Genomic DNA, 23,065 nt, shown 5'->3' with positions numbered 1-23,065 from the left:
GCCCGTGTATCTAGTGCGATCAGGCAGGGGTCTTTGCTGCACACAGTTGCTCAGGGACCTAGACTGATGGGGGCTGCCGTGGACACGATGTCAAGAAAAGACAGCTGGAGCATTGACTGGGGCTGTAAAATGTTTCAGCCTCCAAGCATCATCATTCCTCCCGTTTGCTCACAGCTCACTGGCTAGAATCAGCCTAATTATGAAGAACTTGGAAAATGTGTGAAAGGACATGGCCATTCTGTAAGCAGGAAAGGTCTCTGCTGCTTGTTCCCAACAGGCTGCAAGGCTCTTGAGAACAGTGACCCTGTCTTTCATTTATTTTTATTTCCTGCACAGTGCCTGGCCCATGGCAGATCTTAGCACATTTTTGTCAATGCAGTCATTGGTGAAATACGTCTCTCTCTTCATTCATGCATGCAAAAAGATGTTTTTCAAGGAATGCCCATAGGCTAGGTATCTTTTCAGCCACAGTAAAGGCTACGGTGAACATTTATGTATTCCTTATTTCAACTCTGTCTTCCTACAGAAGGATGTGTGATCTTATTGAGATGCATAAGGCCAGTGCAAAGTTGACACAATGGGATAGTGACTGAAAGAGGCACCAAGGGTATCAGGAGACTTAAAGTTTCCTTAAAGGCAAAGAATACCCACACTAACAGAGACGGTCCCACAGAGTAGGTCCCAGCAGTAGCCCCACAGGCAGAGATACGGTTACAGGGTTCCCCCAGGCTCCACGCGGACATAAAGCTATGGATAATGCCACCTAATGGAATGAGAAGTCTGCCAGGCTTAAGACTTCCTTTGCCATTCTCACGCTGGGTTTAACACCCGCTTGGCTTCCTGCCCCAGATCTCTTGATAGTTGAGGAGGCTGTGAGTATGCGCTTTGCTCACCAGGTGCAAACAGCTGGTGTCAATAACCCCAGTAAGTACCCAAGTGTTTCCCACAGGGCTGAGTAATGGAAGACCAGTTTCCTGGGAGCATCCTTCAAGAGGCTGAGGTGTCAGGCCTATCTGAGGTCCATTCTTGCTACAAATATATATCACACAAGGCAAGATTTGTTAATTTCCTTGAGAATGATCTCTACCACTAGCAGCAGTGGCAGATAAACACAGTGATTGTCCCCCTGGCTGCCATAACAATAGTCAGGAACTTACATGCAAGGCATGCTGGAATCTGGAGGCAACACAGCACTGGTGAAGCAGGACTGAGCTGAACCCCAGGGTGGTGGGAAGGGGGCTTTCTGGGGAAATGCATGAAGCTCTGGAACTGTGTCTGAGAGGGAGCCCGGCTGGCCAAGGCACAGTGTACAGAGTGTGTGGCCAACTTCAGCAAGCATCAGTATTGGATTTTGAGTGCTGCAGGCGTAGGATTCCAGTGGACGGGTGGGACAAGGTCTCTTAGTCCCCAGTGATCCGTTCACTCCAGGAGGGGATACAGGTGGTGGCTGTAGAGAAAGGGTCCAAGTCCTGGGGGAGGAAGCAGGCAAAATCTGGGCAGGTCACTGGGCCTGTAGACATACAGCAAACAGGACGGGCTGCAGCATGTTGGGAGGACAGGGCGGGAGGCAAGAAGGCAGTGGAGCTGACTGGTGCAAGGTGTGCTTCCTCCTCGGGTCAGGATGCAGGGGTGTATTATGCCTTTGAGCCATACATCTGGGAGAAGGAAAACTATAGGATCTTAGTGTAACAACGTAGGCAATGGTCAGGCTTGGCCTGGAAAGGGGGCCTGTCTGTACTCTAGCATTGGAGAATTCTTCCAATAGGAGGCAGGATGGAGAAGGCACGGCTGATGGCAGGCTTCTGGACTGAATACTCAAAATGCTTTTGGCGTTCTGCCTCCTTTTCCTCCTTGTCTTTTTTTCCGAAACTCTGTGCAGAGTGCTGGCTGGTGCACTTCATCCCTCCCTTGCCATCCAGTCTCTCCAAGTCACAGGGTTGAGCTCATTGTAAGTGCTTGAAAAAAAAGTATTAGTCAAGTCAAGGTTTTTGTGAAAATGGCTGTGCTTGGGAGCTGCTTAGACATTGCTGATAGCCCACTCCTGACTGTCACTGCCCCAGATGCTCCTGAAGTGGGGCCAGGGACGAGAGTGAAAGGAGGGATGGGGAAAGGCCCTGAGATTGGTTGAGTGCCCACCTCATACCAACACCGGTTTGCGTACTTTGCCCCACATGACAGTAACACTGGGAATGAGTCATTTCTTTGATTTTACTTATGAGAAGGCTGAAGAGGTTTAGAAACTTGACCAAAGCATACAGTTAGTAGTGTGCATGAATGTGTGTTGATGCACACCCTGCTTACCCTATATCTCACACACATACACACTTGCCCACACACATGCACGCACGTGCGCGTGCACACACACACACACGCACACATACACACACACATGCACGCACACACACATACACACACACATACTGCTTACCCCAAACCAAACATTGTTCTAAGCACTTTCCATATATCTGTATGTTTAATCCTTAAAACAGCCCCAGTCGGGTAGGTAATCTTAACACTCCCATTTAGAGACAGGAAGACTGAAGACACAGCAGAAAATGAGAGGCCCAAGGTCATGGGACTGATAAGTGGTAAGTCTGGCCTCATTGTCCTTGCTAAAACCATGACACTCTACTGCCTTTTAATATGTAGCTGTCCTTGTTCCCCAGAAAAGTTTAAATTTATTGGGAGAGCAAAAGGAAACACCACAAAGGCTCCAGAAGATTTAAAATGCGGTGCACTCACATATGTGAATGACAAGAGGTGGAGTGTTTCTGGGGATGGGGACAACCACATGGGTCAGGTGCCCCAGGCAGGGAAGACAGCGGGGAGGCAAGCTGTGAGTGCAGCCGTCTGTCTCACATGCACAGGGACAGTGGAGCTTCATGGGGTCCTGCATGCTTATAAGTTTTAAAAAAGAAAGAAATCTTTTAAAAATTTGAAAGGCCACCAGGAATCTCTCTCTCTTTTTTCAAAAATAGACAGGGTCTCGCTCTGTTGCCCAGACTGGGGTGCAGTGGCATGATCCTAGCTCACAACAGCCTTGAACTCCTGGGCTCAAGGGATCCTCCCACCTCAGCCTCCTGAGTAGCTGGGACTCCTGGTGTGCGCCATGGCATCTGGCTAAATTTTTTAAAAACTTTTTGTAGAGAAGGGGATCTCATTTTGTTTCCCAGGCTGGTCTTGAACTCCTGGGCTCAAGTGATTCTCCTGCCTCAGTCTCCCAAAATGCTGGGACTACTGGTATGTGCCAGCGTGCCTGGCCCCTCCCGGCAAGTTTTGAGTCTAAACTTTTCCTCCAGTTCTAAGCTACTCTAGCAAAAGGCAATATATTCTTACTGAGGAGAGAAGAGCAGGAGGAAAGGAAAAGGATGGGGGAAAAGTCAGTATCACAGATACAAATGCCGGGGCACCAAACATTCTTTAAAGAAGAATATTAGGGGTATATATGAATCTAATTTTCTAAATGTGGATAGTGTTTGTTTTGGGGGCATGGGGTGAAAGTGTTGGCTTTATTAGATGCAGTGCTCTGGGAGGGGGGATCTGCTCTCTGCAGTGGAGCCTGATCAGGGACAGAGTCCAGCACAGGACATGGGTGGGCCTGGCCGGCGTGAGCTGGAGAGGGGAATGGGGCCTATACCTTTCTTGGGGGGACACCACAGTGCTGGTCATTTGCAATCTGGCCTGAAAGTTAGGTCTGCTGGCTTGTATTCTCTTCCTGCTTTGCACCGGGATCTTGGTTCTCTGGGGCTCCTGGCTCTCTGGGTGGCCTCAGCCTGTGGGGGAGAAAGAACCTCCCAGGGTGTGACCAGGGGGGATTCTGTGCTTGTTGGGGGGCCCCTCCATGATGTTGGCTTAAATTATTCCAAATGTTGCCTGGGAAAGAGAGAGGATGGCAGGAGGCTGTGACTACTAATAAAACGATGTGAGTACAGTTATAGCCCAAGTATGTGGAGCACCCCTACCAGTTATATAAGACTACGGTCATTAATCCCGCTGTTTAGAACACTTAGTGTAACTGGTAATAATTCCTTCCCGAACATGAGCTGTGACCATGAACATGTCTCTCATTTCCCTACTAAGTCCTCGGAGCACTCATCTCTCCTGTTAGCAAGAAGTCCAGTATCTTCCTCTTCCTCTCCCTCTCTTTGGATTTTCTAGGAGCCCAGGGACTAAAGCATCCAGAAGAGAAGGGCGGGCTGTGGTCCTCCTTCGTTTGTACCTTTTCTCCCCAGATCCCCTCTCTACCTCACTAGGGAACTGGAGTGTTTTCCTCTGCCTCTCCCTGACCCTCCCACATCTCTGGAGAAAATGCATCTCTTCGTAACTGCAGCTCTTGCAGGATGAATTCTCCCTCTTGGTTCTTCCTAGGCATCAGCCAAGCCATTTCCTCTCCTCGTCTCTTCACTGCTGTGAGTAAGGGCTTCGTCAGAGTCGCATCCTTTGAACCATCCAAGGGGAATTGTTTTCTGCTGCAATCCTGAGTGGTAGAGGGGTCAGGCCAGCATCCGAAGTTAAACAGAGAGATTCCTGGGTAGAACCTGCCCTTCGCTCCTTGGGTCTCACTGCTACAGAACATTGCTGCTGGCCACTGGCCACACCCCTCTGATGGGAGAGGCTGGACTGCTGCTGAGGCGGCCCCTCCTTACTCCAGGCCTGGACAGCATGGGCTCTTCCAGGGAGGACACTCTTCTCCTTTAGGGTGGGCTCAGTCCAGGGGCTGCAGCTGTCAGGGTTTCTTGTTTCTAGGACACATATGTTACCTCCACCCTCATCTCCAGGATGCCACCTGACACCCAGACCCATAGCAAGGGCCCCTGCTCTCCCTGGGAACCCACCCTGGGAGCACACAGCTTGCCACCTCCATTTTTCAAAATGCCACAGATCCCACGATTCCCTGTTTCACCTCCCTGGCCCTCGGTGATTCCTAGGGACCTCACCACCCCAAGTGATGCCAAAATGTGCCCCCCAACCTTCTAAGAGGGCTCTGTAGGGGATTTTTAGCTAACTTGCTAGCATCTCTTTTACTAAAGAAGTAGAAACAAATGTGCAAATCTCTGACGGAGCACCTTGCTGTGCCATCATCATAAGAGCAAATCTTTGAGCCTTTACGCTATGCTTGGTTCTTTCCATGCTGCATTTCCCAACAAATGTTGAAGGAAAGTATCATTTTATGAATCAGGACACTGAGGCTCAGAAAGATAAATTCCCATATCTGGGAACTCTAGGACGGAAAGGTCTTCTGACTTCCAGCCCAGGGTCCCCCTCTATTCTTCCGTCAAAGCCTCATGAATCATATGGTAGAGCACAGAAGACCAGAAGCAGGAAGGACCTGGGAAGTCACCCAGTCCAACCTTGACATTGAGGCTTAGACTTGCTTGAGGTGGTGACTCCTCCAAGCTGGCTGGGTACTTCACAGGATGATTCTCAGTTCATACAATGTTCTAATGGCCTTGGGTCATGAGTCGGGGTTTGGGGGTTTTGGGTTTTGGGGGACAGTATCACAGGGGCCAAGGAGAAGCACAGGACCAGGAATTTAATGTGTCCAACTCTGAACACATAATTTTTCCTCCAAACCTGGTGCCTTTCACCGATTCTTCCCATCTCAGGAGATGGCACCACCAGCCACCCAAATGCTGACTTCCAAGTCCAAGTGCCATCCTGGCTCTGTCTTTCCATCTCTCCCTGGCACTCTCACTCCCTGGCGCTCTCTCTCTCTCACCCCTAGGATCCCTTCTGCTGGTAAGTGTTGTTCATTCTACCTTCAAACATATCCCCGATCTGACCACTTTTCACAAGTTTCATCCTCACATTGACTGGTTTGTGCCTGGACAACGACACACTCACAGTTTGTCTCTCTGCTCCCACTTCTGTCTCCCCGCCACACTCCACCCCACACAGTTCACTTTCTGTGATTTTTAAAAAATTTAATTTCATCACATCCTTCCCCCGTTCAGAAACCTACAACAGCTTCCCATTGTACTTCCTGTGGCTCACAGAGCCCCACACTGACTCTCCAGCCTTCCTCTCCAGTTCCCCCTCCCAGCACTTCCACCAGGCTCAGGATGCTCCAGTTGTGTGGACCGGCCAATTCCTTGCACAGCCTTGGGGGTTCTCCATGAGGGCTTTGCCCAGGCTGGTGTCTCCCCCTGGAGTTCTCCCCAGCCCCTGGAGCTGGCTCCTCCTTACCCTGCAGGTCTCAGCTTAGAGGTCACTTCCTCAGAGGCCTTTCCTGACCACTCTGACCAAAACAGCCTTCCCATTGCCCTTTCCTTCTGCTTCTCATATCACTACATATTCCTTCAACACCCACCGCTGTCTAAAATGGTTGCAGTTGTCTCCCTCGCCCGTCTAGACTGGGAGCTCCACATGGCAGGAGCTTACTGGATTGTCCACTACTGCACACCTGGTGCCCGGTGCCTGGCACATGATCATCCTCAATAGGTATTTGTCGAGTGAGAGAAGATAATGGTGGGAAAGACGGGAGAATGTCCTCTGGGTGGTTTTCCTCTGGGAAGACGTGAGGGGTGGGCTGAGGATGGAGTGACTGTATGCCTCCTCCCTCGGGTTCTAGACCAGTGTGTGCATTTGCCAGATGACTCAGGGGTGTTAGGGGTGTCTGTGATCAGGGACGGGGCACACCTTCCTGCTCTCTCCTCACTCCTGTCCTTGCCACAGGGAAAAACATCTCAGGGAAATTGTCAAGTGCTTGTATGGTCCTTGGCACATAGTAGGTGCTGGATATAGGAGGATTCTCATGATTGGCCCATAACAGAATGTGTCTCTGTCTCTCTGTCTCTCTCTCTGTCTCTGTCTCTGTCTCCAGGGCTCCCTTCCTGTTTAGGTCCCTTTTTTTCTTAAAAGCGCCTCCGGGGGCGCTGTCACCCTGGCCTAGGCTGCTAGCCAGCACAGCAGGTCTCATGCTCCTTTGCATAGGGGCAAGAGTTACCTCCCTGACTCTGAGGGGTAGGCCCCCTGTGCTAGGAAGCTCTCTGGGGCCGCAGGAGTATCTCAGGTACATCCTCCAGATCCCCAGTTCAGGCACTCTCAGCTCCCTCAGGCTATGAGCTGGCTGCCTTGTCACCCAGCTGGCTGACTTCTCCTAGGGTGATTTCCACCCTACCCATGGCACTACCAAGGCAACAGCCTCACACCAGGTACCCAGATAGTCCCTCCACCTGCCCCCCATTCCCAAATGAAGGGCAGCCCAGATGGTTGTGCTGTCAGCAAACATTGCTGTTTGCAAAGGCATGACCTGCCTTAGGGAGAGGTAAGGGGAAGAGCAAGCACTTTTGCTTGGGCATCCTCTTGTTCTGTGTTGCTGCCATCGTTATGCGTTTGCCAGCTGGGCTGTCGAAGACGCCAGTCAGGAGGAGCTGCTTTTCCAAGACTCAGAGCCTGCAGCTGGCGTCCTCTCCTGGCCGTGCTGTTTCCATATGATTAGGGTGGAGCTCTGGGGACTTCCAGTCCTGAGCTGGCCCCCTGGGATGAAGCTGGGCTTTCATACTAATTGTTTTCTAAGGCAGTTTACAGCTGGGTCATTTGCACTCATATTTTTTCATGACACGATGCAGCAGAGGATTAACACTTAAAAGGGCTGATGGTGGGAATGGCTCTGCACAGAAATTCCCTCTGATTGTCCTTTCTGGCCGGAAGTGGAGTCTGCCCTCTTTGTTGGGATCCTGTTCCACAGGTCGGAAGCAGGTGAAACTTCCAGATGGCCTCTAATCAACCTGGGGTGCTTCCCGGGGGAGGTGCTATGTTAAGGGCACATGAATAACAGCGAGGGTTGCCTGTCTACCTCCTCACCCTCTCTCCATTACATTCCCCTCCTTCGTATCCCCGTAGCCATGGAATCTAAAGGTACTTTATTTGGAGTTGTTCAAAGTGCAAGGATGGACCATTTTTTCATGGGGTTCAAATTCAGACCCCTCCAGAAGTCTGTCTTACGAGGAATCCTGCCTAGTGGCCTGAGATGCAGACAGCCCTTCCTGACCTTCAGACATCACCCCATCCCACCTGGCCTCTGGGAACACTTGCTCCATTTCTTCATTTCTTTCCTGCTTTTCTTTTCTTCTTTTCTTTTCTTTTCTTTTTTTTTTTTGAAACAGAGCCTTGCTGTCATCCAGGCTGGAGTGCGGTGGCATGATCTCAGCTCACTGCAACCTCTGCATCCTGAGTTCAAGCAATTTTCGTGCTTCAGCCTCCTGAGTAACTGGTACTATAGATGTGCACCACCACACCCAGCTAATTTTTTTATTTTTCATAGAGACGGAGCTTTGCCATGTTTGCCAGGCTGGTCTCAAACTCTTGGCCTCAAGTGATCTGCCCTCCTCAGCCTCCCAAAGTGCTGGGATTACAGGCATGAGCCACCACACCTGCCCACTTGCCCCATTTCTTCAGCCATGTAGTCTCTGTCACAGGCAGGTGAGGCCCTCTGTGTTGGCTTATGAAAGGGATCCAGAAGCCAAAGTGGAGCTCCAGGCTGTGGCATCTCTCCTTGCCTCAAACCTGCATTTGTTCCCTCACTGGGAGGTGTTTCCTGAGACCCCTTTCCCAGAAGACTCGGCCAAGCACACACTATGACTCAGAGCTGCTCCAAGCTGGGGCGCCAAGCTGATTTTGTGGCCTGTCACATGGATTTGGATCATTTATTGGAAATGCTCCTTATTTATGGTGGCTCGTGGCCCTAAAGCACAGGCACAGGCTGTTTTTTAGAAATAAAACTCATAAATAATAGCCAGGCCTATGACTTATCAGTATGGAGGAATGGAATCACTCATTTCCAGTTGGAGGAAAGGCCTCTGAAATGACTAGATCCTCTTTGCAGGGAACTTTGAGGAAATTCCTGTAGGGACTGGGAGATCTGAGGACACACGGTTCAAAGGGGATGCTTTGAACATGCCACTCCACATCGCATCCCGATCACCTTCTAGATATGTTTCCCAAATTTTCAGACCCTCAGAGCTGATTGCTTATTTTTTTTTAGGTGATATGGGCTTAAGTTTTCTTGTCCCCAAAATATTTAAAAGAGATGAGATGTGGTTGTGTTATTGTTAAAATGGATGCCTCAGGCACACTGGACAGAGGCTCAAATTCCTATTGAAAAAAGGAAAAAAAAAAAAAGAAAAAGAAAAAACATCCTATTGAAAAGTTCTCTCTTTCCTCCTTCCCGTTTCTTTCATCCCTCCTCCCTCTTCTTCCTTCTTTCTCCCCCTTGCCTTCTCTTTCTTCTTCCTCTTCTCCTCCTCTGCCTTCCCCGGTGTCTGCCTGTTTCCCTCATCTCTCTCATTTGTTACCCAGATCAGTCGCTGCTGCTTCCCCATGCTCATCTCCAAGTAGAACCCAGTCCTTCAGCAGTCCCCCAAGAGCAAATCCAGAACACTTTTAAGGAATCATTATTGAAAATTCCGTGGAGAGGCACACAAAGAGGTCACGCTGCAAACCTCACAGTGGCACTTAATGAAAACTCCCAGTGGGCCCTCCCCACACCTGTCAGTCCATTTCCTCTATGCCCTTCCCCTCCCGTCGCCCTGGCCTTCACCCTTCTGGGTCCTGCCTCCAACTCCAGCACCCCCGTCTCTTATGTTAGGTCAGCGAGTTTGAGTCTTCTGGCTGCTCCTGTCATATCGTTACACCTGTCATCTGCTCAGAAAAAAGTCCCTCCTTAGAATTTGTCCTCCTTGGCTGGGATTACGGGCTCAAGCTTGTAATCCCAGCACTTTGGGAGGCTGAGACGGGCGGATCACGAGGTCAGGAGATCGAGACCATCCTGGCTAACACGGTGAAACCCCGTCTCTACTAAAAAATACAAAAAACTAGCCGGGCGAGGTGGCGGGCGCCTGTAGTCCCAGCTACTCGGGAGGCTGAGGCAGGAGAATGGCGTAAACCCGGCAGGTGGAGCTTGCAGTGAGCTGAGATCCAGCCACTGCACTCCAGCCTGGGCGACAGAGCCAGACTCCGTCTCAAAAAAAAAAAAAAAAAAAAAGAATTTGTCCTCCTTGGAATATGACAGGGAATTTTTAATATGGGACAAATTTTTTTTTCATTCTTCCAAACACATTTTTCCTATTATTCATTCACTCATTTATTCATCCAATGCATGTTCATCATAGAGCACATCTGGCAATAGCTGGGGTCTGCCCGGAAGGTGTCTCTCTGGGACCTTGCTCACGGAGAAAAGCCCTCCAAACTATGCGGGGGTGGGGCAAGAGTGGGAGTGTGGTGAACGTGAGGGTTCAGAGCCGTATGAGGCTGCAGAGTGATGAGATCTCGAAACCGAAAGTGATCTGTCAATGGCAGACACTTCCACTGGGCCTCAGAATTGTCTCCTGTAGTTAAGGGGAATGAGAATCAGGCCGAAGATGGGGATGTGACATGTTCAGGCAGGTGAGGACCTGATAGGCACAAATCAGGCAGGGAGGATCTGGCCTCTTGATGGCAGGGAGGGGAAAGGCCTAAGAAGCTAAAGATCTTGTGGGGCGTTTGCTAACATACATAACTAAAGACGAAATGACAGAAGCGGCAGTGCTAGCTGGAAACAGTGGGCACAAATCATTATCCAGATGATTATTTGGTGAAGCAGCACGGGATCACCCAGATCTTTTATCTCAGGGGGCCATACCCACCCAGGCGGGATCAGAAGGAGAAAACTACAAAACTTGCCACCAGCAGAGGAATATCACAGAAGACTTTTCCAACTCCTGTAGAATTCTAATTCAACTCCTGTAGAATTCCAATTCAACTCCTGCTATAGAATTCCAATTCAACTCCTGTAGAATTCCAGTACAACTCCTGTAGAATTCTGATTTAACCCCTATAGAATTCCAATTCAACCCCTGTAGAATTCCAATTCAACCCCTATAGAATTCTAATTCAACCCCTGTAGAGTTACGCTGCTGTCTCCAGAGTCCCTAGCGGCCAATGCTCTTTGCAAAGTAGCACCAAAGGATTGCTTAGCTTTCCCACTCTCATGTCCCTTCCCAGGGCTGTGGGTCCTGAGGTCTCACCCCTGCCTGTCTCTTTAATAGGTCTCTGATCAGGCTCGGACCATGACAGGTGCTGTTGGTCCCCTGGCTCTGCTGCCATTCTCCACTGATACTGTTTTACTACTGTGTCTAACAGCTTAGAAATTTCCTCTCTGAATTACTGCAGGTCTTTCTTAGAACTCCAAAATGTTGTTTAACTTGCTCAGTTTTGGAGGATGTGTTGTTTGGATGATGTTGGAATCAGTTCCCAGTGATTTATACTAGACGGTATTAGAGTGTCACACGCAAACACTGTTTCTCTCAAACACACTTCTCCTCACCTACAACTGATCACTGGCTCATCAGGCATATAGGCCTTGGACTTCGGCTCTAGCCACCGTCAGTGACCTCTGGGCCTGCTCAGAAACACTATCCATAGTTTCCGAGGGCTTGAGTTGGGGCAAGTCTTCTCTTCATTTAGGAAAGTTACAAGACAAACAACCTGTCTGTCCCAGTTTCCCTTACCAGCTGCAGTAGTCAGTTTCAGCACATCTAAATGTGGGAGCATATTCAGGAGACATGTTGTAAACCTCCAACATTTAGTTCTTGCTCCTATTGTAGTTAAGCCAGACGTTTGGAGGACAGCCTTCCACATGGTGATTCAGGAATCTGGGCTTCCTCTTTCCGGTGGTACTATTGACATTTTCCCTAGGAGATGAGGGAAGAGAGATAGAGAGAGGAGAGGATCTCACAGGAAACACTGGGGCCCAGGCTTGGAAACAGCATATGCCACCTCCACTCATGTCTCTCTGGCCACAGCTCCTTCATATTACCCCCACCTAGCTGTGTATATAGGAGGAGGGAATGCGTGTGATGAGCCCCTGGCCAATCTCTACCTCCCCATCTCACCCAGGAGGCTGGGGAGGCCTCACACAAGACTCTTGGGGGTCTGCTCTTGCACTCCAGGGTTATTCTTCCTGCAACAACCCTTGCTATAGATGAATTTTTAATATTAAAATCTGTATGTGTCTACCTGTATTTTTGTTAAATCTTTTACAACATTTTTACCAAACACGATATTTCCTAAACAATGCATTATGCAGTTGAAGATGCTCAGCAAAGTAATCCTATTCACTACAGTTCTCAGTCCCATTGAGTTCTCTGGCAGCTTAGTCCCCACACAAAGAACCCTACATTGGTGGTCTTCAAGCCTTGGACACATGAGAGGCTCTTCAAGACTCAGGGGAGGCCTAGGTGCTTCAGTCTTCCTCTAAAGGGCCATCTTTACACATGCAGTTGTGCAGTGTGAGAGAGTCGTTGGTAATGCACCAGTAAGAGCACTCATCGCTGCCAGTGGCGTCATCTCCTAATACTCAAGACAGTGTTGTAGGATCATTGATTCCTCCAGTCCATGTGTTTGGAGTCTTCCTAAGGCAAGGAAGACTTGAGGTTGTGATGCAGTGTTACGTGGAGAGTACAGTATGATGTAATCTGGGCTCACTGTGCTGTGTGGGAAACGAACATGGCAATGCAGCGTTTCCCTAAGACTCTTTCTGCCATGAGACAGGAGATGATACTCTGCTACTGACAGGTCAATCTGGGAGAGAATTGGCAGTGAGCAAAAGCCTCTCCAGAGACCTTGCTCGGTGAAGCTCCTTGAAGGAAGGGGGAAGCCTTTATTAATTTTGGCCTGGCACCTGACGCACAGCTGGTGCTTGATGAACATGACCTACAAAGGACAAGTATTTCTTAGGCGCATCAGGTTGGACTGGGAGTGGAAGGTGGGGAAGTGAGAGTGTGTGATGAAAACAACAATGGGTCAAACGTTCTGATTGCAAAAAGTTGATGTTGTTCAAAACTATTTTTTTGAGGCAGGCAGATCTGGGTTCACATCTTACCTCTGTCACTTACCTGCTATGTGATCTTGAGCAAGGCTGTAACCTCTCTGGGCCTCAATTCCCTTTATCTACAGAAGTGACACGTAATACCTACCTCACCCAGGGAGGTGAGGGTTAAGTGAGGGAATGACAGTGCACACCTATGTATGGTGCCCTCTGTCATACACAGAGGATGAGAGCAGATGCTTTTTTGCAGCACCCACCTCCCACTGGCCCACCCTGGAGGTGACCTTCAGATGGTTCCTCTGTACCAATGGCTTCCTGCCACTCTCTGTCTATGAGCGTTCTCTGATTGTGGGAGCAGGTTCACCCGTGCATAGGACAGGCTGGAAGAGCCAGGGAGTTAGCCCCAAAGGTGACCTTCAGCCAGGGAGGGGCTCCTGTTTGATCTCCCATTTCAGTGTGCAAATTTGGAGGTTTGCTTCACAGTTTCTTAGGAGGTCTCCAGTGGGGCTGAACCCCAGATGATGCAGCATTACCCTGTTCATGAGCACATTTATCTTAGGTTTCCACTCTCCTCGTTCTCACCATCCCACTCCTTTACAAAGCTTTCTGGGAGCCCTCTCAAATAATCTACTTCTTCCTAAATCCTTGCCTTAGGAAGACTCCAAACACATGGACTGGAGGAATCAATGATAATGACTGTTGTCAGTTTTCAAAGGGCATGGGTGTGAGTAGTTAACACAGGGACATATAAAGCATAACAGAAGAAAACAAGGATACTAACTACCTGCTGAAAGCATCTAGTAATGCTTCCAGAAAGAAAGCGTGGCACTGTGTGATTTGGAGAGTGTGGTACGGTGTGATCTTGAGGTTGTAATGCAGTGTTACGTGGAGAGTGCAGTATGATGTAATCTGGAGAGGGTGGTACACAGTGATCTGGGGAGTTTGGTATGGTGTGAATTGGAGTGTGTGGTACAGTGTGATCTGGAGAGTACGGTATGGTGTAATCTGGAGAAGATAGTACACTGTGATCTTGAAGGTGTAGTATGGTGTGATCTTGAGGGTGTGGTATAGCGTAATCTGGAGAAGGTGGTGCACTGTGATCTGGAGAGTGTGGCACTGTGTGATTTGGAGAGTTTGGTATGGTATGAATTGGAGAGTTTGGTATGGTATGAATTGGAGAGTTTGGTATGGTATGAATTGGAGAGTTTGGTATAGTATGAATTGGAGAGTGTGGCACTATGTGATTTGGAGAGTTTGGTATGGTGTGAATTGGAGAGTGTGGTACTGTGTGATCTGGAGGATGCGGTACTGTGTGATCTGGCGAGTGTTGTACTGTCTGATCTGGAGAGTCTGGTATGGAGTGAATTGGAGACTGTGGTACTGTGTGGTCTGGAGGATGCGGTACTGTGTGATCTGGCGAGTGTTGTACAGTCTGATCTGGAGAGTGTGGTAGTAACTCACCTGGATATTAAAGGATATAAAGGATTTCTGCATAAGGAGGTGGATGAGGGAGGGGTATTCCATGGAAGAAACAAAGTTTTGTGTCCATTCCTTCAGCAATACTTACAAAAGCTATATGTGAATTTGTGGAGCAGGCAAGTTAGGGGGCCCATACACTCGTCTCATCTGGACACGGAATTCCTCAGGTGGCATGGCCCTGTCGTCACGTATCTGTGCTCAGCACACTTTCAGGCTGTGCTTCTTGGTCCACATGATGTAGTATTAGTGCTTTTCTTCTACCTCTGAAGACTGTGGCCCTGTGCTATAAGCCTAATATTTGTGTTCCCCAAAATTCCTATGTTGAAATTCTAACCGCCAAGGCGATGGTATTAGGAGGTATGGTGTTTGGGAGGTGATAAGGTCATGAGGGCAGAGCACACATATGGGAAAGAGTCCTATGTAAGAGGCCTGAGAGAGATGCCTTTCCCCTTGACCAGGAGAGGACAGTGAGAAGGTGCTGTCTATGAACCAAAAGACAGGCCCTCACCAGACACCAAATCTACCTTGATCTCAGACTTTCAAACCTCCAGAATTTGAGAAGTAAATGCCAGGTTTTCATGAACACTCAGTTTAGGGTAGTTTGTTATAGCAGCCCAAATGGACTAAGAACACCCTGTCACCTCTTGTCCTTGCCATGCCATTTGTCACGGTCTATGGAGTCCCTCCTAAGTGTCCTGAACAGTTGTCCACTGGAGCTTCCTGTGTCTCTAGTCTTCTGAAGGCACCTGTGAGGTTTCTGCTTAGTGTCTCCGAGTCCTTCTGGGAATGCCAGCTCACTCCTCTGCTTGGACCTGATAGAACACCCTGGGCCCATGACCTACGAGTCTGAGATCCTAGGCTCAAGCTGTTTATTTCACTCATCTTGTCCATAACAAGCCTTCATCATTTGAGTGAATGACCGGGAAATGTCTTAGGTTACCTAGAGCACATGCAGATGAATGCTTTCCTGCATTCATCCAAATTAGTGCTAAAATTCATTCAGCATTTTTTCTGCTAGAAATGAAAGAGAGAAAGAGGAATCAAGTCATGGTATCCTTGTAACTCTAGTTCAGTGGCTAATAAGCTTTTTGACTAGGGACCTTGGTTCAAGTAAAATCTCAGTGTTGTCTGATCTGGAGAGTTTGGTATGGTGTGAATTGGAGACTGTGGTACTGTGTGGTCTGGAGGATGCAGTACTGTGTGATCTGGAGAGTTTGATATGGTGTGAATTGGAGACTGTGGTACTGTGTGGTCTGGAGGATGCGGTACTGTGTGATCTGGCGAGTGTTGTATGGTCTGATCTGGAGAGTGTGGTAGTAACTCACCTGGATATTAAAGGATATAAAGGATTTCTGCCTAAGGAGGTGGGTGAGGGAAGGGTATTCCATGGAAGAAACAAAGTTTTGTGTCCATTCCTTGTGGAATGACACAGGTAAAAACTGAATTCCCCTTGGTGCAGAAAAGGGGGTGGTTGCAAGCTCTGCATGCTCATGGCCCTGTTTGAGGAGGGTGGTGTAAAACCACTGCTTGAGTAGACAAGAGGAAGGAGGTGGACGGAGAAAGATGGTGATCCTATATTTTTTACCCTTCTGTAACCTCGTATTACCTGGCAGACCACTTGGGCCCCCTTCAGATGACTTCAGATCTGACGTGCCTGAGAGATGGGCCTCGTGGTTTTTGCTGTGAAGGTGTCAGCTGAGAGATAGTAGCTCGTGTCTAGGTCAAAACTCTGGAGAGGTGAGAAATCTCACCCCAGTCTCATCAGCCTCGCTCTTTTCTTACAGAGGTTCCGAAAACAGAACAGACTTTCGAAGAGCGCCTGATCCTCAAAGCTTTCTTGCTCAAGTTTGTCAATGCCTACTCCCCCATCTTCTATGTGGCCTTTTTCAAGGGGAGGTGAGTATAATGGTGTCATGTGTAGAAAGGCAATTTGTCACTAAGACTGGGTTCTCTACTGTCAGGACAATAGGGTCAGCTTGTCCCCATTGCCCACTCATCCTCACCCCACTTCTACTTGCCTTCCATGGAGAAGGAATGCTAGCTAGCATGCAATCATTTTGAATTAGCATCTTGAGATTCTGATGACCCTGACACTTTACAGGGATTTGACTGTAGGCCCTGAAGAGAGAGTTTTGAAAGAATTTGTGTCTCCCAACTTTGAGGATGAGGCAGTAGGGTATTTCACATCTAGCTAGTGACTCCTGGATCTTGTCATGCAATTCTGATGCCAACTACCTGGAGTTAAGACAGATTTCACAGGTTAAGGACACAGCCCCTCACAAGACTTCCCGCACTTCACACACCAGTGGCAAGCTCTGGGGTTCTCAGGCCACTGGCAGTTGTGACCCACTGGCTGTAATTCCAGATTTCTCATTACTCCATCAGATTCAATAATTCACTAGAATGACTCACAGAACTCAGAAATGTGCTATACTTATAACTGAAGTTTTACAATAGTAGAGGGATGTAAATCCAAATCAGCAAATGGGAGAGGCATATAGAACTAGGTTTAGGAGGTTCTTAATCATGAAGCTGCCATGTCCTCAGGATGTGTCACCCTCCTGGCACATTGGAGTGGCATGATTGATAGAATCATTTGCCATGTGAGTGAACTCAATCTCCAATGCCCTTCCCTTGCCCTGAGTTTGGGCTAGTATCACATCACTCAAAGCCTCAACCAACATGGTTGATCCTTCTGGCCTGGCTTGCCCCCATCCTGAGTAATCTCATTAGCATAAATTTAGGTATAGTCCTAGGGGTCTACCAGGAATAACAAAGATGCTCCTATCACGGGAAATTCCAAGGATGTAGATGTTCATGCAGGAACCAGGGACAAAGGCCAGTGAAATTCTTTATTATACAATCAGTCTGGATATAAAATCACTTTGATAAATTTTTTTTATGATCAAGCCAGTTGGCTACCTACAAGGAAATTTCCCAATAGATGTCAACCAACAACACATCAGGAAAGCTTCCCTAGAACTGAAAGCTCATTAAGCAGGCACTAATAGCACAAGCTGTCATCATCCACACTTGATAATTTCTTACAGAGGTGTTTGTCATCCAAACCACAGCCCCCTTCTCAGGACCTCTCCCCTTGGCTGACATGAAATTATAGAAGCAGAGAGACTGTCCATATTAAGAAGTATACACTTCCTTGGTGCTTTCAATGTAGAGTTAGTGGCAATAGCAAATTATATGCATATGACATTCTAGGCAAGCAAAAAGGATCCTGACCCTTAAATGAACGATGGTATACTAGAAGAGATAGTCTTAGCAACAGCACACTGTACTCTCCAGTAAGTGATTATATCCAGTAAGTGATATCATAAGAGGTGTAAAGAAAGTGTTGGGGGAACAGTTATGAACGGAGACAACAAGAAGACTTCAGCAAAGGAAAGGCTTACATTCAGTCTTAAATGGATGAGTAGGATTTCGACAGGTGAACACGGGGATGACACTGCAGTAGGTAGGATTATTGAGATTGTCTGTCTGGTTCCATGGTGGGCTTGTACCATTTTGCTTCCCCGACCTGCACCGTTTCATTATCCCCCAATAAAATAGACTCTACTTAGAAGAGGAATGAGACCAGTTTCTTTTATTCCTGTGAATATTTTCAGCAAGAAGTCAAGAATTTTTCTTTTCTGACCCCAGGAATCTCTATTTGCAACTTTAGTCCATCTCACCCTCCCTTTCCTGGGAATGAGAAACTCTTACTAAGGAGTTGCAATCAGAGCTGTGTTCCCGACACTAGTTAGGGAAGAAGGTGTGATGACAGTGCACTTAGAGATAATCCAAACTGCATGGTGTTTAGGCACACACACACACACACACACACACACACACACACACACCAGGCCCAGCTTCATCCTCTGCCCAGCTTATCCCTCTTTGTCTGACATTTGACTGGGTTAAGAAGTGAACCCCAGGTGTTATAGAAGGTTACTTGTTGATAACGGTGTGCACTCCTATCCCTGAGTGATCTAGCACTCGCCCTGACCAGTGCTTTCGAAGAGGACAGTGGTGGTGGTATTCCCCTCAGAAGACATGTCCTTGAGCCACCCTGCATGCTTTGTCTCCCCCTAACTCTTCCCACACTGTTTGATTTCAGGTTTGTGGGCAGGCCTGGAAGCTACGTCTATGTATTCGATGGTTACCGCATGGAAGAGGCAAGTACAGCCACTGGTGTTTCATGCCTGGCACCCCGACCCAGCCCCATTCTTATCTCCAGCACAGCATGGCTTCATGTGCGCCCCGGCTTCTCAGAGCTGCCCTTGCTCTAACCAGTCCTTTCCTTGTCTTCTCCCTGCAGTGTGCTCCAGGGGGCTGTCTCATGGAGCTCTGCATTCAGCTCAGCATCATCATGTTGGGGAAGCAGTTGATCCAGAACAACATCTTTGAGATTGGAGTCCCGTACGTAATGAACTCCTCTAACCTCTCTCCTTGCTGCCAGGGGTTAGCCCAGAAGTGCCAGGCTTTCACCAGGTTATCTATGGCCTTGCCTCTTCTTAGACAGCTTGGTGATTTAATTCTCTGTCAATTTGCCGATAACTTTCCCCATGGGGCAAACCTTGCTTGCCGTTCTGATTTGGGATGTTGGAGGCTCAGATTTACCCTTTGCTTAAGTACACATAACTAGTAAGGAGCAGAGCCAGGAGTCAGATCTCTTGGCTCCCAGAGTGCATAATAGTTTAATGCTATTTGTCCTCTCAGTGAGTGAGTAAAAAAGACTTTCGGTACGGTGGATAAATGAATGTGAACGATTGAAATGTAATGGAATCATTTAGGACAATCTCTAAGAAGAAAATATGGAATATATAATCTTAGGAGGGGAGGGTGGAATAGTTGGTGAAATGCAGAATGAGTTATTATCATTATCATGTGGATTCCCCCCATGCTCCCTAGGGTTTTATGAAAATGTATCAGGTTTTGCATTGAGATAGTCACGAAAATAAACACAGACTCACTTTGTACTGGACCTAAAAGAAGGAAGGATGGAGCAAGCTAAAATATGCTTACAGGTCAAAGAAAAATGTAAACCCCTCTGCCTTTCCTTCCTATTGCCCTGTGGTTTGGAAGAAGAGTCTGTTTCAGGGGATGCTTTTAGACAGTCCAGCATCAGAGAGCTAGGGAATGACAGAGGTGCCCAGGGGTCACTGAGAGGCTGGGCCAGGTCTGCTTAGGAGGATAGGATGGAAAGCTTGTTCCAGGCCCAGTGTTCTTTGTAAACCACTTTAGAGTTGACCATTCTAGGATGGATGTAATCGTCAGACAGTACCCATAAGATTCTGTGACACACTTTCATCTGCTTAGAGATACATTAATTGTTTGGGAAGTCATCCAATAATGAACCTTTTAAAATCCCTTTCTTTCCAAATATATTCCTTCGTGTTTGCCCAGGGTTCTTAGCTGCAGCTATTGGAATTCAGTGTGGCTACTTTAAGCAACAAAGGCATTTGTTTCAGAATAAAGTGACTGACAGAAAATGTTGTATTCTTTAAAGGCCAGAGAGTAGGCGCTGAGCTACATAACCAGGAATAACACTGTTTACACTGCAGGGGGACTTGCAGGGGGTACCACTGTCTCTAGCTCATGGCTCATACTGCTAAGACAGTAAAAGAAAAACGTAGATGAAACGGCCCTTGTCTTCTCAGAGCTTAACTTTTTAGTCTGGGAGACAAAATAGACTGCATATAACTGCATATTCTGTGTGTGAATTCAGAATTCAGAATAAGTAAAGGTCAGATGTTTGGGAGCAGTCAAAGAAGCCTTCAAAAGCAGAGAGGTTTCTGGCCAGGTGCGGTAGCTCACCCCTGTAATCCCAGCGCTTTGGGAGGCCGAGGTGGGCGGATCACAAGGTCAGGAGTTCAAGACCAGCCTGACCAATATGGTGAAATTCCATCCATCTCTATTAAAAAAAAAATACAAAAATTAGCCGGGCGTGGTTGTGTGTGCCTGTAGTCCCAGCTACTTAGGAGGCTGAGGCAGGAGAATTGCTTGAACCCAGGAGGCAGAGGTTGCAGTGAGCCGAGATCATGCCACTGTACTCCAGCCTGGCAACAGAACAAGACTCTGTCTCAAAAAAATAAAAAATAAATAAATAAATAAATAAATGAAAAGCAGAGAGGTTTCTTCCAGGGTGTGTCTTCCAGGTTTCTTCCAGACTGCCACCATCATATGTTATAAGATGGACTGCCATCCTTTTCTTTAAAGAAATAATTTCCCTTAGATGTGTGTGTGTGTGTGTGTGTGTGCGCGTGCGCGCATGTGTGTGTATGGGCAACTCTGATAGGCTTGGCCAGCTGGGCCCTGAACATGATACATTGGGCCTTTTCCATGTTATATCTATAAATATATGTAAATATATATTTACATAAATATATTTACATTGATATATTTAAATATCAATGCATACATTTATATGTAAATGTATATATACATTTTATAAAATACACCTATGTATCAGATAGATATAAATTTATATACAAATTTTTATATGTGTAAAACATATATATATAACTTTTCTAAACAAACAACAGACTGATTCTGGTTTTATCACAACCACCTATGACCCAGTTGGTGCTACAGGTGGAGAAGGTAAGGCCCAGTGAGCTGGCAGTTCTTTGACCAGGGTTTTGGGGCATGTCAGGGACCTGGCAAGGGCAAAAGCCCAGAATCTCCCTCAATCTATGGAAAGATTGTGGAGTCCTAGGTTCTTGGGCTGAATGGAACCACTAGAGGATGTATATCCCAATCCCCCGTTCCATGTAAAATTATACTAGAGCCACCTGCTGCTCCCTTGGTCCCCAGAGAAAGCTCCCTTTTGTTCTTCCTCAAAAATATATTTGTACAGCTAAAGTTATGATGGAGACAATTTAATTTACCTGGAAAGAATATCATTTTTAATGAGATCCCTGCTTCAAGGAATAAGAATCCACAACATTCCCTTCTAACACTGGGTGATCTAAGCACGCAGGGTGCTTTTCTGACCTTGTACTGGGACGGCCTCAGAGCGCACTTGGGCACGTGTTTTCTCTGGGGAGGACTGGCGGGATCATCGGTGTCTGGGTGCCTCACTCCACCTCCTTGCCTAAGCCAGCCTCTATTCATCAGTCAGGAAGTCAGCAACTCTGAGAAACTGAGCCTCTGAAGCTGTGCCCCGCTCCCTGCTTTCTGGCAGAAAGTCACTCAGTGGTAAAGTCAAGCAAAGCTAGATGGTGCTTGTTCTTGTTCCAGGCAGATGACACTTGTTCTCTCTGAGCTTACCATCTTAGAGAGACATCATTTGTTATGGAAAAACATCCAGAGAATATGCAGACGGTACCAAAGCCACATCTGGCCCCTTTGAAACCATGAGGCCAACCTCTCCACAACTACAAAGAAAAGTCTTCGTCCCCATTCAAACATCTGGGAAAAACACCAGCCTTCCCAGTACATTGTTATTTTGCTCTGAGTAGAATTATTTACAGCTTGTGGGCATGGAATGCCCATTTTTTCATCCCTGGTCATCTGGTCTACCACTTAGCCCATTCTCTCTGGAGCCAGAAGGCTTTTACACAACATAAGAGAGGCAAAATCTCAGGCGTGTGTTTGGACAACACGTTGGTATGTCCCCATCCCCCAACTCCATCCACTCCATAACAGGTGAAAATAACGCATGGCGTATGCCTCGAAGGCTAAATTTTCTTGTATATGATTGACGTGTGCTTAATACTTTGTATGTTTTAAAATGTACCACCCTTTAAACAATGGCAATTGCACAGTAACTCATAAAGCCATGGGCAAGCTGCTTCTCTAGTCTAACTGTCCTCATCTCTTGATGAATATGGTAGCATTAAAATCACATGTAAGATGTCTTCAAGCTCTAGTGCCCTCTGAACTTCTCTCTAATGAGCAAAGCTGGTCACTGCTGATTCCAAATACAAGCCACTCCTCTTTCAAAAGATATTTCCTTTCCATTTCTACTCTGCCAGAGGATTTATACAACATAATTACGTAGTTAAATTCAAGGATGTAGAACAAAAATTCTTGTACCAAATCTTAGGGTCTTTTATCTCCAAAGTTCTTTATAATTTGTATAATTATGAAGGTTGCATTTTGAGTTTGGTCATACGAGATCACTATGATTATGATTACTGGATCTTCCACTCTCAATAAATCAGACTCCTTCAATTCAGCCTTGAAGTACCTGGCATGGATGACACAGATGCAACGTAAACAAGAAAAGAAGTCTTTCATAGTCAGAAGAGAAATGATGATTGAGCCTGCCAGTGAGAAAGGAGTCGTGTAAATTATAAAAATTAGACCCAGTAGTTTTTAACACATCTGTAGGGCAAAGATTTGGTGGCCTAACACAGTGGTCCCTAACCCTTTTGGCACAGGGGACAGGTTTCCTGGAAGACAGTTTTTCCATGGACTGGAGGGGTGGGGTGTTATTTCAGGATGATTCAAGTGCATTACATTTATTGTACACTTTATTTCTATTACTATTACATTGTAATATATAATGAAATAATTTTGCAACTCACCATCATGTAGAATCAGTGGGAGCCCTGAGCTTGTTTTCCTGCAGCTAGACGGTCCCATCTGGGGGTGATGGGAGACAGTGACAGATCATCAGGCATTAGATTCTCACAAGGAGCCCCCAGCTTAGATCCCTCACATGCGTAATTCACAATAGGGTTCACCCTCCTATGAGAATTGAATGCCGCCACTGATCTGACAAGAGGCGGAACTCAGGTGTTCATGAGTGATGGGAAGTGACTAAATACACATGAA

General features: G+C 47.3%; 1 protein-coding gene across 1 annotated transcript in view; it reads left to right on the top strand.

Moving 5' to 3' along the window:
* The window catches only part of ANO2 (anoctamin 2), a 364,608-nt gene that overhangs the window by 295,629 nt on the left and 45,914 nt on the right, over positions 1-23,065 (top strand). Inside the window, exons 19-21 of the mRNA XM_031936252.1 lie at positions 16,072-16,183; positions 18,399-18,456; positions 18,600-18,700. Of these exons, the coding sequence (XP_031792112.1) occupies positions 16,072-16,183; positions 18,399-18,456; positions 18,600-18,700 (271 nt within the window). The remainder of the gene's footprint in view (positions 1-16,071; positions 16,184-18,398; positions 18,457-18,599; positions 18,701-23,065) is intronic.

This window comes from Piliocolobus tephrosceles, chromosome 10 (assembly GCF_002776525.5).
Source record: "Piliocolobus tephrosceles isolate RC106 chromosome 10, ASM277652v3, whole genome shotgun sequence".
NCBI classification, from domain to species: Eukaryota; Metazoa; Chordata; class Mammalia; order Primates; family Cercopithecidae; genus Piliocolobus; species Piliocolobus tephrosceles.
Note: the sequence above shows the minus strand (reverse complement) of the source record. Positions and strands in the feature narration are given on the sequence as shown.